The sequence below is a fragment of the Dipodomys spectabilis genome, unplaced genomic scaffold, assembly GCF_019054845.1.
Source record: "Dipodomys spectabilis isolate Male_0828 unplaced genomic scaffold, ASM1905484v1 ptg000212l, whole genome shotgun sequence".
Classification (NCBI taxonomy): Eukaryota; Metazoa; Chordata; class Mammalia; order Rodentia; family Heteromyidae; genus Dipodomys; species Dipodomys spectabilis.
Window position 1 is genome coordinate 1863941 of NW_024870889.1, and position 17754 is coordinate 1881694.

A 17754-nucleotide genomic window follows, 5' to 3' on the forward strand; every position below is an offset into this window, starting at 1 on the left:
AGATGATCAAATACAAGCCAGGAGCTGGTGCCTGCAATCCTAGCTATCCAGGAGGCTGAAGAGATGTGCTTCAAAACCAACCTAAACAGAAAAGTCCTTAGCCAACTCCAAAATAACCACCAAAAAGCTGAGCTGGAAGCATGGCTCGAATGCCAGCCAAGCAAGCAAGCTGAGCAAGTACAAGGTACTGAGTTCAAACACCAATACAGAAAGAAGGAAGAAGGGAGGGAGTACAATACTAAAGAAAATTAAAAAATGATTTTTTTCTTAAAAGAATTACCAGGACAAACCTGGTGCTGGTGGTTCATGCCTGTAATACTAGCTACTCAGGAGGCTGAGATCTGAGGATCACGGTTCAAAGCCATCTCAGGCAGGAAAGTCTGTGAGACTCTTATCTCCAATTAACCACCAGAAAACCCGAAATGGTGCTATAGCTCAAGTAGTAGAGCACTAGCCTTGACCTGAAGAGCTTAGGGACAGCGCCCAGGCCCAGAGTTCAAGCCCCACATCCAACAACAACAACAAAAAAGAATTACCAGGGCAGATTTTTAGGATAGCACATTTTAAATTGAACTTCCTTTGCATGTCTGGATATATGCTCACCTAATATAAATTATGCCTATGAAAAATGACTTCGTATGATCCACAACAAAAAGCTTCTAAGAGATGAGCATCACAAAACCCAAGTCTAAAAGCAAACACCAAAGCCCCATCTCTTTTCATGAAGATTAACTACCCACCTCACCAGAAAAGGAATGGTAAATCTTAGGAGCCTCACCAATGCCTGCTCACAAAATCCTTGCCCAGATTCCCTGATGCAACAGGAACAAGAAATAAAAGAGTCCTGCAAGGAAGTGAGGACGATAATGTCAACCCTGTCAAATGGAGAGATGGGTTTTGGCACTTCACTTTGGATCAAAATCTAAACCCAGAGATAATTCCAGAAGTCTGCTACACAGGACGCTGCCATGACCAACTCCAGGCAGGCTCAATTGGGCAGGCCACTCTCTTTCCTCCCTCCAAGGTAAAATGGGGTTTTTGATGTCATTCTCAAAAAGAACTGGCAGGTAGGGTGGTGAGAGAGAGACAGGCAGATATAGAAAGTCTTCCATATAGACTTTCTTTTTTTTGGGGGGGGGGGGGGGTCCGGTCGTGGGGCCTGAACTCTGGGCCTGGGCGCTGTCCCTTAGTTCTTCAGCTCAAGGCTAGCACTCTACCACTTGAGCACAGTGCCACTTCCGGCTTTTTTCTTTTTGCTTATGTGGTGCTGAGGAATCGAACCCAGGGCCTCATGCATGCAAGGCAAGCGCTCTACCACTGAGCCACCTTCCCAGCCCTCCATATAGACTTTCTAATACCAACCAAGCTCTGGCCTCTTTCATATGAAGGACCAGGTTCTAAACAGTCAGAAATCAACTGACTGTCAAACTCCAGCAACCCATTTCAGTCATCAAGGACTAGCAGTCCTCCTCCTCCACTGACACCCCCAACAGTAACTACTGAACCAGTCCCAATCTGCTGGCTTCTCCTGTGTGCCAGATCTACTGCGGAGCACTCTCCATGAGAAATGTGTTCCAGTCTTGCCAGAAATCTTAGGAAGGAGACTGTCAAAGAATGGTAAATGTGACAAGCTGGGCACTGGTGGCTCACACCTGTAATCCTAGCTACTCAGAAGGCTGAATCCTCAAAGTGAGCTCCAGCAGGAATGTCCTGGAGACTCTTATCTCCAATTAACCTCCAGGAAAGCGGAAGTGGCACTGTAATTTCAAGTGGTAGAGCGCTAGCCTTGAGCTAAAGAGTTGAGGGACAGTGCCCAGGCCTAGAGTTCAAGTCCCAGGACCCACAAAAAAAAAGGAAGGAAGGAAGGAAGGAAGGAAGGAAGGAAGGAAGGAAGGAAGGAAGGAAGGAAGGAAGGAAGGAAGGAAGGAAGGAAGGAAGGAAGGAAGGAAGGAAGGAAGGAAGGAAGGGGAAAAGTAAATGTGGCAAGACATGTAATTTTAAAGTGTCCAACATAGAGGGAATTTTTTACAAGTTTTCCATGACCCACGCTTTATGGTTAGTAAATATCCTTTGTATGACCCACGCTTTATAGTTAGTAAATGTCTTAGTAAATGTCCTTTCAGACCTTTTCACACTACAAAATGTTTCTTTTCCTCCTTGGTTTTTTTTTTTTTTTTCATGAGGCTGCATTTGAACTCATGGCCTCGAGCAGTCCTTCTACCCGAGTCACATCCCAAGTCCAAATTCAACTACTTTCAACTAACAGAAGCATGAGCAGCTACAAGTTGTTACTTTGAACGGAACCCAGGGCCTTGCGCATGCCAGGCGGGTGCCCTTCCGTTGGGCTAAACCCCCAGCCCCCAAGTTGTTACTTTTTAAAATTGCAGGTTGATTCCACTCCTGGGGCCTCTACCCAGAGCATCACAAGTCAGGATATGGTAAAGATACCTGCACACCCATGTTCATTGCTGCACTATTTAGCCAACTTACAGAAACAGCCTAGATGCCCTACAACAGATGAGCATATGAAGAAAATGTTGTACTTACACACAATGGAATTTTACTCATCCATTAAAAAGAATGAGATTATGTCATTAGTAAGGAAATGGATGGACCTAGAACAAATTATGTTAAGTGAAGTAAGCCAAGCTCAGAGAGACAAACAGCACATGTTTCTCTCAATGCGGAAACTAGAACTAAAATACACCAGAGCAAGATATAGGACTCACATTCGCACACTAACAGTGAGGCTAGAGGAAGATACCCTTAAGAGAGGAACTCAAGCTATAATATCCTGCACATTTAAAATACTATTTACTGAAACCAAGTCCAGGAAATGGAAACATAGGTTTTTGTTGCTTGTGGTGGTATTGTTTTTGTATCTTTTTTTGTTTTGTTTGTTCTTTTTTCAGTCTTTTGGGAACAAGGGGAAAATATAGAAATTCAGGGAGAAGGGCTGGGAAGGTGGCTCAGTGGTAGAGTGCTTGCCTTGCATGCATGAGGCCCTGTGTTTGATTCCTCAGCACCACATAAGCAGAAAAAGCTGGGAGTAGCGCTGTGGCTAGAGCGCTAGCCTTGAGCTGAAGAACTAAGGGTCAGCGCCCAGGCCCAGAGTTCAGGCCCCACAACCGGACCAAAAAAAAAAAAAAAAAAATCTAAGCTACAGCACTATTGTAGATTCAATGAGATAGAACTTTATTTTGATGAAAGCCTAACTAGGATAACAGGGAAATTGAGAGGTTATATATAAGTATGCATTTACTATACTCGTGTGTCTATACACAAATATTAAAACTATGCCATATTTTCTTTGTTCATGCTTGAATCTAGAGAATGTATAATGTATATGGAGGAATAATTGTACCAAGCTTTAATTTTTGTGTTTGAAATTTTGATTCAAATATTGTAGTACTTGAAAAAAAAAAACCAATGCTACTCTGTATATAGCATAAATTGGATGCATTAACAGTATCGCTCATTCATTCATTTACATAAATTTTACTAAGCCCAACTTGGTCCAAGGCCAGACCCTGGGCAACCCCACCCTCTCTAAACTCAAAACACCAGATTCCAGGAAATTACAGGGAGGAGCCGGCTGTGAGATTCCTCAGTCTAGCTGCTTGTTGCAGACTTCCCTAAGGAAGCAACAAGTAGGCTGGGTGGGAATGGGTGTTGGCAGACTGTGCCTTTAAGGGAGAGTAGACCCACAGAAGGGCCAAGTGGTAAATGGCCTGACTGCATGGCCCTGTTAGGTACAGCAGTCTAGACAAACACTGAACAGCCTGCTTCCCCTGCCCCATGAGACACAGGCAAGAGCTCTTCTCCACTGTGTTCCAGCTGCTCAACAGTCATGTTTTTACTGATTTTATTTTTTATTTACTGATTTTATTTTTTGCTACTTTTGTTTACCAAACAAATGATATGAAACTCAAAATAATTCAGTGTAATAGAATATAGTGGTTGCAAGAAAAAAAAATTAGAACTAGAGAATCTCCCCAGACACAGGAGAACTAATAAAAGTATTTCAGCGAGAATGAGTGGCTTAATTATAGCAGTACTAGCAAGGAAATGTTGATTAAAATCATCCCTTCAAAATTTTCATATTTTTAATTATAATCCTAAATCCTTTAATCATTAATTACACTACTGTGTTTGGCAGGCAGACTCACATATTGCAGCAAACATGAAAATTAGTTACCCAAAGGCATCAATTTGGAAGCATCCTCATTTTAAAAAAAAGTAACATTTTTATAAAAACACCTATTTTTTTCTTGGTTTGTTTCACTTTGCATTGCTTTGCTGTAATGAAGATTGAACGTAAGACCTTGCTTGAACTATATCCCTCATTTTTTTTTTCTGTTTGTTTTGTTATATAGGGTCTCACTACCTGTTTCCAGGCTGACTCAAACTCTGTTCTTCTGCTTACACTTCTACTTACTGGGATTACAGGTATGCTTCCCTGTAAGTACCTATCTGGAATTATGCATTCTCCAAAGCAAGAATGTCTGCCATGTACAGAATCAAAACCATATAACATTCTGAGTTTAGCACATGTACAGTGCTTACCATATACCAAGTCTTCTTATAAATTCTTTCTAAAGTAACAATGCACTTAATCCAGACAAGGGGTGCAGCTTAAGTGATAGTGTCTGCCTAGCAAGTACAAGGCTCTGAGTTCAAACCCCAACACCAACAAAAAAAGAATTACCCTAACCACTTTAAGTACCATATCCAACTAGGCAGGAAGTATTATGATCTTCACTTTGCAAACAAGGAAACAAACAGAAATTAAGTCACTTACTCAATATCATATTGCTAGAAAATTAAGAGTTGGGATTCAAATCTGCAGACTAACTCCAGTCTATGTTCCTTCATTATGGCACTATACTGCCTCTTAAGAATTTTAAAAACACCAGTGCTGGTGGCTCATTCCTGTAATCCTAGCTACTAAGGAGGCTGAGATCCAATGATGGTAGTTTTAAGCTAGCCCAGGCAGGAAAAATCTGCAAGACTCTTATGTCCAATTAACCACCAGAAAAACAGAAGTGGAGCTGTGGTTCAAAGTGGTATAGTGCTAGCCTTGCGCAAAAGAGCTCAGAGACAGCTCCCAGGCCTGAGTTCAAGCTCCACAACCAATCAAAAAAAAATTTTTTTAAACATCAAATCAAACTGTTAGGAGGCATGGTTCAAAGTACTGTGAGTGCAAAAAGCCAAGTTGAGATCCTAAGTTTAAGACCCAGTACTGACACTAAAAACAAACCCTCAAAACAACTAATTTCATGTGTATATTTTCACCCTTTTGGGGGGAAGGGGAGATTTGTGCTTGCACTCTACTGCCTGAGCCACAGCTCCAGTATCATTTTTAAATTTCTGCCTGTAAGTCCTGGGAGGAAAAATGTTTTTGTGCTTCTTCTGGGGCTTGAATTCAGGGCCTGGGCACTGTCCCTGAACTTTTTTTGCTCAAGGTTAGGCTCGATCTCTTGAGCCACTACTCTACTTCTGGCTTTTTGGGTTAACTGGAGTTAAGAGTCCAATGGACTTTCCTGCCCAGGATAACTTTAACCACAATCCTCAGATCTCAGCCTCCTGAATAGCTAGGATTATAGGTGTGAACCACTGGCACCTGACTCATAGAAATTTTTTAATTGCATTTGTGGCTCCAATTACCTTTGCACTACACATAGTTCTCTAACAAGCACCCAGCAGCTGTCTACATCATTACAGGTATTTACTCCTTCTGATGACTCAGGCATCAGAAAGAACTTTTAACTATGCCCTATGCGCGATCTGTAATTGTGATGCCTGGGGTGCTGGCAGGTCAGGCTGACTCCTCCTCCCCAGACCTCAGACCACAGTCTCTAGGCAAGACTGAATCTGTATGACTTCCAGCCTGAGACAGAGCTCTCCAGCTGTCTGTCTGCTCACAGCTACCTACCTTGGAGCCACTTGTACACAGCACCCAAGTCTAAGCAGCTTGGTAAACGTGAGCTGTGTGACACTTCACAACCAAGGCCCCCTGACAAGATCAAGGTAGCTTCAAAGATTTGCAACAGTAGTTTGAGTTTAAGAAGACAAGAGTTCTGAAGATGGATGGTGGTAGCAACTGCAGAGTGAATGTACTAGACAAAGGCCACCGAACTGTACAATTAAATGTATAGTTAATTCATCATATAAATTTTAAACCAGTTTCATAGTACCTCAGGACCAAACCAATTCCAACTCTGACGCAGCACACAGCTGGCACTCAGAGCCCACCTTCACCTGGTTTCCTCCCTCGGGCCTTCCCGCCTCCTCTGGCCTCTTGCTGCTGGCCTCTGCTTGCAATGACACCACGCCAGTTCAGATTTCTGCGTTCTGCCCAGTCAACTTTTCTATCTACTATCCTTTCCTCATCACCTCCACCCTCTCTTCCTCATCCTTTATGTTCTATTGTGATTTCTGAGACAGAGTCTCACTATATAGCCCAATGTGGCCTTAAACTGGTGATCTTCTTGCCCCAACCTCTTCTTTATCCTTCTCTATACCACTCAGTGTCACCTCCTCTGAAACTTCCCTGACATCCCAAGGTCATGAAGAACCTTCTCACCACATACTCTGCTGCACCAGGTACTCTGCGCCACTTTAGATCTTTCCAATGATATTTTCTGTTTACATCTCATTCCATGAGCTCATTAAGAGTAGGGAGAGACCCAGCATATAATTAATGCATCCTAAATACTTGTTGAGCTCATTTAGTAAACAAGTACTTCCTGAATGTCTACCAGGGGCCTGCAATGTCCTTAGCACAGGAACACTGCAAAGGAAAAACAAAGCTCTGCTTCCATAGAGTGTTCAAATAAATGCTAGGCAGGCACAGTGCTGTAAAGCTCAGCCCAGTGCAGGTGGCTCATACCTGTAATCCTAGCTACTCTGAAAAGTCACAGTTCAAAGCCAGTTTAAGCAGAAAAGTCCATGGGACTATCTCCACTCAAAACACCAAACAGCCAGAAGTGTTGTAGAAACTCAAGTGGTTGGGTGCTAACCTTGAGCTAAAAAAAAAGCTCAGGGATGGTGCCCAGACCCTGAATTCAAGCTCTACTACCAGCACTCACCCCCAAAAAAGAAAAGAACAGGCGCCAGTGGCTCACTCCTAGCTACTCAGAAGGCTGAGATCTGAGGATCATGCTTTAGCCAGCCCGGGCAGGAAAGTCCATGAAACTCTTATCTCCAATAAACCACCAGAAAACCAGAAGTGATGCTGTAGTTCAAGTGGTAGAGTGCTAGGTTTGAGCTGAAGAGCTGAGGGACAGTGCAAGAAAGAAAGAAAGAGGGAGGGAGGGAGGGAGGGAGGGAGGGAGGGAAGGAGGAAAAAACTAAAGCACAGTAAGGGGAGGAGTGTTTCCTAGAGGCAGTATTAGAGGTACTATCTAGGGGTTTTTTTTGTACGTTTTTTTATTGTAAAAATGCCGTACAGACACTTATACAACCACTTTGGAAAGCAGTCTGGAGGGTCCTTAGAAAGCTAAAGATTGACCTCCCTTACGACCCAGTCATACCACTTCTAGGCATCTACCCTGAACAACAGGAACCAATATACAAGGACACGTGCACCTCCATGTTTATTGCAGCACTGTTCGCAATAGCTAGGATATGGAAACAACCTAGGTGCCCCACCACAGATGAATGGATCCAAAAATTGTGGTATCTATACACAATGGAATATTATGCAGCCATTAGAAATGACAAAATAATGGCATTTGCAGGGAAATGGATGGAGCTAGAAGGAATCATGTTGAGCGAGGTAAGCCAAGAACGAAGAGACAAACGGTACATGGTCTCCCTCATAAGTGGATGCTAAATCCAAAAGGTTAGGTGATACGACAAAACTAACAGGACTTAAGAAACAAAGAACTCCCGCTCATCTGGTTGAACCACTACTAAATATCCTCATGCTGCTGATCACAAATATGGTATATAACATGTGAACACTGTTATATATTACAGACTGTGGTAGACAATTTGCTCCAGGGAAGTTAGAATGAACTTGTGACTTTGAAATTATGTAATCATTTAATCACAATCAAAAAAAAAAAAAAAAAAGAACCTCGGGGAAGGGAGGGAGGGAGGGGATGGTAGGGGGAAAACAATGGAGGGGGTAACAATGTTCAAGAGGAAGTGTACTCATAACCTCACTCATGTAACTGTAACCCTCTGTATAGTAGCTTTACAATAAAAAAAAAAAAAAAAAAAAATGCCGTACAGAGGGGTTACAGTTACACAAGCAAGTAGTGGGTACATTTCCTATTCTATCTAGGTATTTGCCAGTTACATTCTAGCTTCCCTCAACAGAAAGTTGGTAAGTACAAGAAAGACCTTTTTCTGACTGAATCCTATCCTGCCATGAAGGCATAGGATTACACAAAGAAATGTAAGAGCAAATGCTTATTGAGTGCTTATTAGGTATACTAACACTCAATGCTCAAAGCACTTGACAAACTTCCTAACACCATTATGAGATATACAGTCATTAATTAATTTCAAAGACACAAGAAGTTACAGCATACATACAAAGTCTCACAGAGTAGCTGGTGAAAACAAAGTTGGAAGAACTCCTCCAGCCCGGGCTGACTAATAACTAATATGCCACGTGGTTTCACATTTGTATTTCCCCGCTCAGAAGCAGGAGGATGCCCAGTTCAAGGCCAGCCTGGGTTGTTTGTCAAGTTCCAAGTGAGCCTGGGCTACACAGTGAGACCCTGTCTCAAAAAGTCAGGTAAGAAAAATTGTATTTCCCAGCACAAAGTGTTCTTTGTTCCTAGCATTATTTTACCCTGTAATCCTAAAGTTACCAAACTTTACTCCATCTTCCTTTACATCTTAGCCAAACTCCCTTCTTTTTTTTTTTTGTCGGTCGTGGGGCTTGAACTCTGGGCCTGGGCGCTGTCCCTCAGCTCTTCAGCTCAAGGCGAGCGCTCTACCACTTGAGCTACAGCGCCACTTCCGGTTTTCTGGTGGTTTATTGGAGATAGGAGTCTCACGGTCTCTCCTGCCTGGGCTGGCTTTGAACTGCGATCCTCAGATCTCAGCCTCCTGAGTAGCTAGGATTACAGGCGTGAGCCACCAGCGCCCGGCTTCCCTTCTTTTTAATTCTATCACAAAAACCTCTGTCTAAGGTGGACGCCGGTGACGGTCAGAGCCAAAGCCCTGAATTCAAGCCCCAGGACCGGCAAAAAAACAAACAAAAAATAAAAACAATTAGGATATTCTGAAATTAGACAGTGGTAATGGTTATATAACCTATATAGGTACACTAAAAACCACTGAATACATGATAAAGTTATTTTGTGGTATATGAATTACATTCTCTTCTACTTCCAAAAAAAAAAAAAAAGAGGAATACGAAGCACAGTGTCTCTAAATAGTGGGTTTGGCCACAACAAAGATGGTAAAAGCTTTCCTCTGAAAAATACAACAAAAAAAAAAACTTTTTACAAATAACATTTACTGAGGCTGGGAAGGTGGCTCAGTGGTAGAGCGCTTGCCTTGCAAGCATGAGGCCCTGGGTTCGATTCCTCAGCACCACATAAGCAAAACGGAAAAAAGCCGGAAGTGGCGCTGTGGCTCAAGTGGTAGAGCACTAGCCTTGAGCTGAAGAGCTGAGGGACAGCGCCCAGGCCCAGAGTTCAGGACCCACAACTGGACCCAAAAAATAAAAAAAATAAAAAAAAAAAACAAGTAACATTTACTGAGCATTTACTACATGCCCAGCACCAGCACCTTTCATGGTAAAAGGCCAGGCAATCCTATCAGTCTTTAAAGGTCACTACCATCCTCAGTTTAAGAACTGAGGGAGCCAGGCATCAGTGGCTCATGCCTGTAATCCTAGCTACTAAGGAGGCTGAGATCTGAGGATCACCGTTCAAAGCCAGCCCAGGCAGGAAAGTCCAAGAGACTATTACACCTCCAATAAACCACTCAGAAAACCAGAAGTGGTGCTGTGGCTCAAGTGGTAGAGTGCTCACCTTGAGCTGAAGAGCTGAGGGACAGCACCCAGGCCCAGAGTTCAAGCCCCATGACCAACCCCCCAAAATAAAAAAAGAACTGCAAGGTCAATGACATAACTTCACCCAAAGTCAGAGCGCTGATAAATGGTGACACTGGGTCCACTCTCTTACCTGCATCAGTGATCACCAAAGCACTGCCTGCTGCCTGCAACTACATGAAAAGCAGGAAACTAACCAGCATCTCACTCCTTATAACTCAGCTCTCCCAAATTACCACCCTCTTCAGCTACGTCATAGCCTGTGAGGCTATTTAGGATCCAGTATACAGCGTCCTCTCCCATGCCCCATTACTGTTCTGACCTCACCTCCTCAGCCTCTAATGCTGTTAGCTATACAGGTGCACCCATGTGGCTGGCGTGCTGGCACACTCCTGCCACAGGGTGGTTGTATCTGCTAAAACCATGACGAGGAAAATTGTGACATATGCCATAAGCCATAATTCTGCCAAACCTTCAGTTAATGTTTTCTGTAAACATACTAACAATGCCATTAACAAACTCCTGCACTGAACTGTGCACTAACATTTCAAATGCTATTTATTAATTTTTCTGAAAATACCTCATTTTTCCAGGCCTTTTATTGTTCTTCATTATGTCATCATGAAGATTTTTATTTTACAAAATCTAGTAACAGCAGCTTTTGCTTACCAATTAGTATGAACAACAGTCATAAAGCTTCTTTGCAGTGAAATAAAGCAAAGCAATCAAGCCAAGAAAGTGTCACAAGAGAACCTGATTATCACCAGTCCCCAGGAAGGCTCTAGAAGCAGTTTGTGAAATAACTATGGCAACAGCACTTGAAGACACCCAAAGCCCACCACAATTTTGCTGAGAAACTATTCTCCATCTGAGCAGACACACACTAAGATTCATGCTGACAACCATTACATAACTTCAACACAATAACCTAGTGATATTTTACGCTTCTGTCACGCAAAAAAAGATCCTGATTACTAAGCATGTGTGTTGGTATCCATGGTTCAAAGTAAGAAGCTAAGAAAGGGAGATGGATTAATGTAAATGCTAGGTGAATAAGAAAAGGAGATGCATTTAATGTAAATGCAAGGAGATCTTTTAATATTTTCACTTGACAAGAAGCATAAATGGAAAAGGTTTTTGCCAAATTCAATTTTTACTCATAACCCTAGCAAGATGCTTTGACTACAGCAAACTCCTCAGTGCCCGTATAAAGACTCAGAGCAAAGGTAAGCGAGTCAGATGCTTTGTTTTCTAGCTGTGATCCTAGCCAAGTTTCCTTACCTCATCTGTTTCAGTTCTCCACATGGGGACACCATAAAGCCTGCAACACACTGCCTCTGCACATGAGAACAAATACACTTGCTGAGTATCACTGTTACCAAATTGAATTGTAGGAAGTTAACTACAAAGCTTTCTGGCTGAACAGTAGCCTTAAGGAAGTTCATCTATTTAGACCATTTTTAAGTTCAGTAAAACCGTAACAAACTTTTATACTCTCATCTTTGATTCACTGAAGCTTTGCTTTTCACTGTAAATATCTTTGAGTAGTGGGGCACTGGTGACTCACAGGGTAATCCTAGCTACTCAGGAGGCTGAGATACGAGGACCAAGGCTAGAAGCCAAGCCAGTCAGGATTTGGTAGAAATAGAGCTATGGTTCAAGTAGTAGAGAACTAGCCTTGTACATAAAAGCTCAGGGACAGCACCCAGGCACTGAGTTCAAGCCTCATGACCAGCACCAAATAAATAAATAATAAATAAAATCTTTTAGTAATCCAAGGCTAGAAATGGGTTACTTAACTGATATTATAGCTGCAATTTTTAAAGAAACTAGAATTTAAAAAACTGTCAGTCTTCAGTGTTCTATTTACCTAATGAAGTACAAAGTCAAGCATATCAAATGAATGAATTATTAATTGGCAATAGTATTAATCATTTACTGAGCTATATTATCTGTCCTATCTCCAAAGATTCTTGGGCAGAAGTTTGCCAAAAGGCTTCTAAAACCAGTCAGACTGCATCAACCTTTGATGTGGCCAATATGAATGTTAGAAACCCTCCTCAAAGTATCTGCGGCTAATCAACTACCACACCAACCACAAATGTGTGGAAATCACCAGAACCAACGCCAAATCCATTTTTCAGATGAGAAACTAAGGCCCAAATAGATTCTGTCCAAAGTTCACAGTTACTAATAAGTGAAAGCTACTGTCCAGGTTTCCCTACTTTCTATTCACTATTTGTCAACTCTATGACAGCTGATGTCTTAAAAAGGGAAACGCTCTGATTTTTGTATATAGTTTGTATATAGTTCAGAAGAAAAACCATTCACTTAAACACCTAGAGTAAATATTTAATAAAATTTAAGTAGGGGCTGGGAAGGTGGCTCAGTGGTAGAGCACTTGCCTTGCATGCATGAGGCCCTGGGTTCGATTCCTCAGCACCACAAAAGCAAAAAGAAAAAAGCTGGAAGTGGCGCTGTGGCTCAAGTGGTAGAGCGCTAGCCTTGAGCTGAAGAGCTGAGGGACAGCGCCCAGGCCCAGAGTTCAGGCCCCACAACTGGACCCAAAAAATAAAAATAAAAAATAAAATTTAAGTACTTGGGGCTAGGAAGGTGGCTCAGTTGTAGAGTGCTTCCCTTGCATGCATGGGGCCCTGGGTTGGATTCCTTAGCACCACATAAGCAGAAAAAAGCCAGAAGTTGCTCTGTGGCTCTAGTGGTAGAGTGCTAGCCTTGAGCTAAAGAGCTGAGGGACAGTGCCCAGGCCCAGAGTTCAGGCCCCATGACTGACAAAAAATAAAATTAAGCCGGGCGCTGGTGGCTCATGCCTGTAATCCTAGCTACTCAGGAGGCTGAGATCTGAGAATCTCGGTTCAAAGCCAGCCCGGGCAGGAAAGTCCATGAGACTCTTATCTCCAATAAACCACTAGGAAACCGGAAGTGGTGCTGTGGCTCAAGTGGTAGAGTGCTTGCCTTAGAGCGCAGGGACAGCGCCCAAGCCGAGTTCAAGCCCCACAACTGACAAAATAATAATAATAATAATTAATAATAATAAAATTAAAGTACTGATCACAAATTAACACAACCCATACACTGCAGTGAATATGCTGAAAGACTCCTGGATGGAAATGGGGGGAACTAGTGAGTTTTACTGTATGCTATCAGTGGAAGTTAAGGTGTCCCATTGTAAACAGTACTGAATCCTACCACCAGACCACCTTCCTTACAAATAAAACACATCAGCTATACAGGACTTCCTGGTCTCAAGTCCTCATCCTTTTGGAAAGGGAAAAAAAAACAAACTATTTTTAGCCCCACTCCCCAGTTATGTTTCATCTCTTAACAAAGTTTTACCAACTTCCAAATGTCCACTCTCTTTCAAAAGAAAGCCAGTGGTTCATACCTGTAATCCTGAGGGCTGAGATCTGACAATCACAGTGTGAAGCTAGCCCAGGAAAAAAAGTCCAAGAGATTCTACCTCCAATTAATCAGCAAAATGCTAAACAGGAGGCATGATTCAAGTGGCAGGGCACTCAATAGCTGAGCAAGCACACTGAGCAAGCTCAGAGCCCTGAGTTCAAATCCCAAACCAGCAAGAAAAAAAGAACCAGTGATTTTTGTATCAATTAATGTTAAAGTTATAATGTGGATATAGTGCATTAATGAAGATATTAAGATGAACATTGCACTTTTTAGTGTAACTATGCAATTTTAAATTACAGTTGAAGCTTGTATTATATTTCTATCAGACAGTACTGCTTTATACAAACAAAACTATGACCTAGTGTTCCTCTGATGATTCACCATTATGATAATTCACCATTATCATAAATATTATGATCAGTACAATAAAGCCAGAAAAATCTTATGAGCTTTGCATAGTTTAATATCAAGTAAAAAATTATGAAGCATGCTCTTAAATTTTATATTAAATTTACAACCATCTCCAACTGTGCTAATAGAGGAAGAGCTCAATCAGTATTTTTAAGAATCGAAAAGGAAATACAAATAAGAACCACAAAAGAGGCATTAAGAAATATACCATCTGTTTCTTACCTACATTTAAGAACAAAAACTTCAATCGCTAGAAAAATAAATTTGAGAAAGAAACATACTGCAGTGGACTGGCGTTTCTAATCATGCAGACTAGAAGTAAAAATGTCTGAATTGCCACATGGAAGATGTATGCCATTTCTTAGCTGGGTACTTGTAATTAAACACCATGTAAAGATAAAACGTGGCAAAATTTTGGTAGCTATCCTTCAACATTACTACAGCACAAACACATTGATCTCTACCACAGGATCTAACTAAAACTGCTTTCAAAATTCCAAAGTACCACCAGGTGCCAGTGGCTCACGCCTGTCATCCTAGCCACTCAGGAAGCTGAGATCTGAGGATCGAAGTTCAAAGCCAGCCTGGTCAGGAAAGTCAGTGAGACTCTTATCTCCAATTATCCACCAGAAAACTGAAAATAGCACTGTGGCTCAAATGGTATAGTGCTAGCCTTGAGCTGAAGAGCTGAGGGACAGCGCCCAGGCCCAGAGTTCAAGTCCCATGACCGGCCAAAAAATAAAAACAAACGAAGTACCACATGCCTTTTCCAAGATCCAGGCAGTGAAAATTAAGGAGGGAACAGTTTCCAAATATCTTGTTGAGATTAAACTCAGAAACTGAAAATTCAAAGACACATTAGCAGTAATAAAGACTTGCATGCAAGTTGGACAGTTTGGGACACATCATCCTATTTATTCCAGGCCAGCTTCACGCATCTGTTTTATTCCTACTTTTTTTTTTTTTGGTCAGTCATGGGGTCAGTCTGGGCCTGGGCGCTGTCCCTCAGCTCTTCAGCTCAAGGCTAGGGCTCTACCACTTGAGCCACAGCGCCACTTCCGGCTTTTTCTGCTTATGTGGTGCTGAGGAATGGAACTCAGGGCCTCATGCATGCAAGGCAAGCACTCTACCACTGAGCCACCTTCCCAGCCCCTTTTTATCCCAATTTTTAGAGGTATTCCAGGCTCAAGGATCTTGATTTGTTCAAGGTCATATTATCGAAAAAGTAGCAGAACCATTGACTCCAGATCTCCCTCCATTGCAAGACAATCTTTCTTTGAGACCAAGTTCAGAGTCTCTAAAAGACTAATGCCCACAAAAGATCTGAGCATCAACTAGGTCAAATCTTAAAACTCAGAAATGCCAGGGTTGGAGTCAGGTCAAAATGGGGTGAGGAGATTATCCAGACACAAGGAATTTCATGAAAAATGGTATCTGTGTGGGGGGGTGTACAAAATCTAAATGTCCTTGGGTGCAGCGTAGCAGAACAACATTACTCAAGCAGTAAATGCAAAGAAACAGTACTTTCCCTCTGAAATGTGATCTTTCAATGTAAGAGCTGTAGGGGAAAAAAGGAAGGAAGGGAGGGAGGGAGGGAGGGAGGGAGGGAAAAGACAGTTGGTTGTTTCTTTACTGTAAATGAGAATTTTACTTTAAAAGGCACTCAGAAAATGAATCCATTCAACAGTCCCACATTTTTTCGTGTCACGATGTTTCCTTCACAAAAGGCAAATTCAAAGAATAAGAACGGAGCTCCCACTGCTATGTGGATCACAGGTAAAGGACAAGATGGGGGGGGGGGGGGCAATAGCCAGTCTCTTCCTAGCCGGAAGCATCACTGAGGCAGGACAAAGTGCCAACAGCACTGACGACCCCAATCAACCTTCAGGAAGCGGGGGGGGGGGGGGGGGGGGCGGGTTGAGGGGGGGCAACGCACCATTAGGAACAAAATGCACCGCCGGGGTAGGACTCGGAAAAGGGGCTTCCCAAGATGGCTCTCAAAATCCATGCACGCAGGGAAGCCGAGGCCCGGCAGGAGACGCGGGGCTGCAGGCGTGGGAACCCCACACGGGGTGCCAGGCCGCCGGCCGCGACGACGCCCCGGAAAATCGACGCAGGGTCGCGGACGCGCCGCGGGGCACCCCCGCCCCGGGCCCGGCGGGCGCTCCGGGGCTGCCGTCCCCCCCCCCACCTCCCGGGCCCGGCGGACGCTCCGGGGCTGCCGTCCGCCCCCCCCACCTCCCGGGCCCGGCGGACGCTCCGGGGCTGCCGTCCCCCCCCCCCACCTCCCGGGCCCGGCGGACGCTCTCCGGGGCCCGCGTCCCTCCCCCCCCACCTCCCGGGCCCGGCGGACGCTCTCCGGGGCCCGCGTCCCTCCCCCCCCCACCTCCCGGGCCCGGCGGACGCTCTCCGGGGCCCGCGTCCCTCCCCCCCCCACCTCCCGGGCCCGGCGGACGCTCTCCGGGGCTGCCGTCCCCCCCCCCACCTCCCGGGCCCGGCCCCCGCCCGCGCTCCCCACGCCGGCTCGGCCTCCCGGACACCCGTCTCCCGCACGCAGCCCGGGTCCCGCCCCGGCCGGCACTGACAGCCCGGCACCGCCCCCACCTGCCCGCCGCGGCCGCGAGGCCCGGCCCGCCCGCCAGGCCATTTCCTTCCCCGCCCGGCCGCCCGGCCTCGGGCCCGCGGGGGCGGGGAGCCGCGGGGAAGGAGGCGCGGCCCGCCGAGGACGCGCCGCCGCCGCCCGCACCCACCGGCATCATCGTGGCGCGGTCCGCGGCGCCCGCGGCCGCCTGACAGGACGCTGGCTCCACGCCCGCCGCGCCGGCCGCCTCACAGGCCGCTCGCCAGCCGCTGCGCCCTCCGGCCCGGCCCCGGCGAGGCGGCGGCTGCGGCGGGCTGCGGAACTCTAGCCCGTCCCTGTCGCGCCGCCGGCGTGCTGCGTCGCCGTCCCGGACCGGCCGCCGCCGCCGCCTCCGCCGAAGCCGGCCGCCTCCCGCCGCCCGCCGGGCTAGCCCCGCAGGCAGCGCGGGCCCCGCCCCACGCGTCGCCCCCGCGGGCTTGCGCCGCCTCTGATTGGCTGTTCCGCGGCGGGGGCGGGGACGGAGGCGGGGTTTCCCTCGGAGCGGCCAGGTGCGAGCGCGCTGGTGCGCGTCCGCGCTCCCGGCGGCGGGGGAGGGGCGCGCTGCGGACGCCGGCCCCGCCCCTCCCCCGCCGCCGCCGCCGCCGCCGCCGCCGCCGCGCGGAGGCTGGGCTGGCGAGGCCGCTCCCGCACGGGGAGTGGGAACGGCGGGAGGCCTCGGTCACCTCGGACGAAAGGAGGACGCGAGCCCCCGAGATGGGAGGGCCGACCAGGGCTCCGCCGCGGGGCTCAGCGGGGAGCGCGGGGTGCGCATCTTCACGCCGACCCCTGCCTGGCCCGGGGAGGCCGGGCGCCCCGGGGAGGCCGCGGGCCAGGGCCGGGCGGGGGCGCCCCGCGTGTCCCGGAGACCCGATTCCGCGTTGCTCGAGGTGATCCCGGGAGCCGGCGCGGCGCCCTCGGGGCCGGACCCCCATCCCGCCCGGCGGCCTCGCGCCTACCTGTGCCAGCACCCCCCGGGGGCCGGCCTCCGCCTCGCGGGGCGGGCTCCGAGCCCCGGGCCCCGGGTCCCTCCGCGGAGGCCCCGCGTCCGCCGCGCCGCGCCCCCCGGCCTGGGAGCCCGAGCAGACCCGGAGCCGCGGCCGCAGCGCGGGCAGGCACGTCCCGGCGGCCCGCATCGCCGAGCGCCGCGCGGGGAGCGCCCGGTGCTGCGGGGTCCACCCCGGGCGGCCCGCGGTCCGTCTGGCGGCCGCGGCGGCTGCGGGCGGAGGCCCCTGCTTGGGCCGCACCCGCGCGTGCCGGGCACGCGGGTGAGGGCTGTGAG

General features: G+C 46.9%; 1 protein-coding gene across 2 annotated transcripts in view; it reads right to left on the reverse strand.

The window, feature by feature from the left end:
* Nucleotides 1-16812, reverse strand: part of Ppp1r13b (protein phosphatase 1 regulatory subunit 13B) — an 84074-nt gene extending 67262 nt beyond the window's left edge. Inside the window, exon 1 of one of the 2 annotated variants that reach the window (XM_042696832.1) lies at nt 16606-16812. In XM_042696832.1, coding sequence (XP_042552766.1) covers nt 16606-16614 — 9 coding nt within the window. In that variant the 5' untranslated portion in view covers nt 16615-16812. The remainder of the gene's footprint in view (nt 1-16605) is intronic. The other variant, XM_042696831.1, reaches the window with a different exon arrangement.
* Nucleotides 16813-17754: the final 942 nt, after the last annotated feature.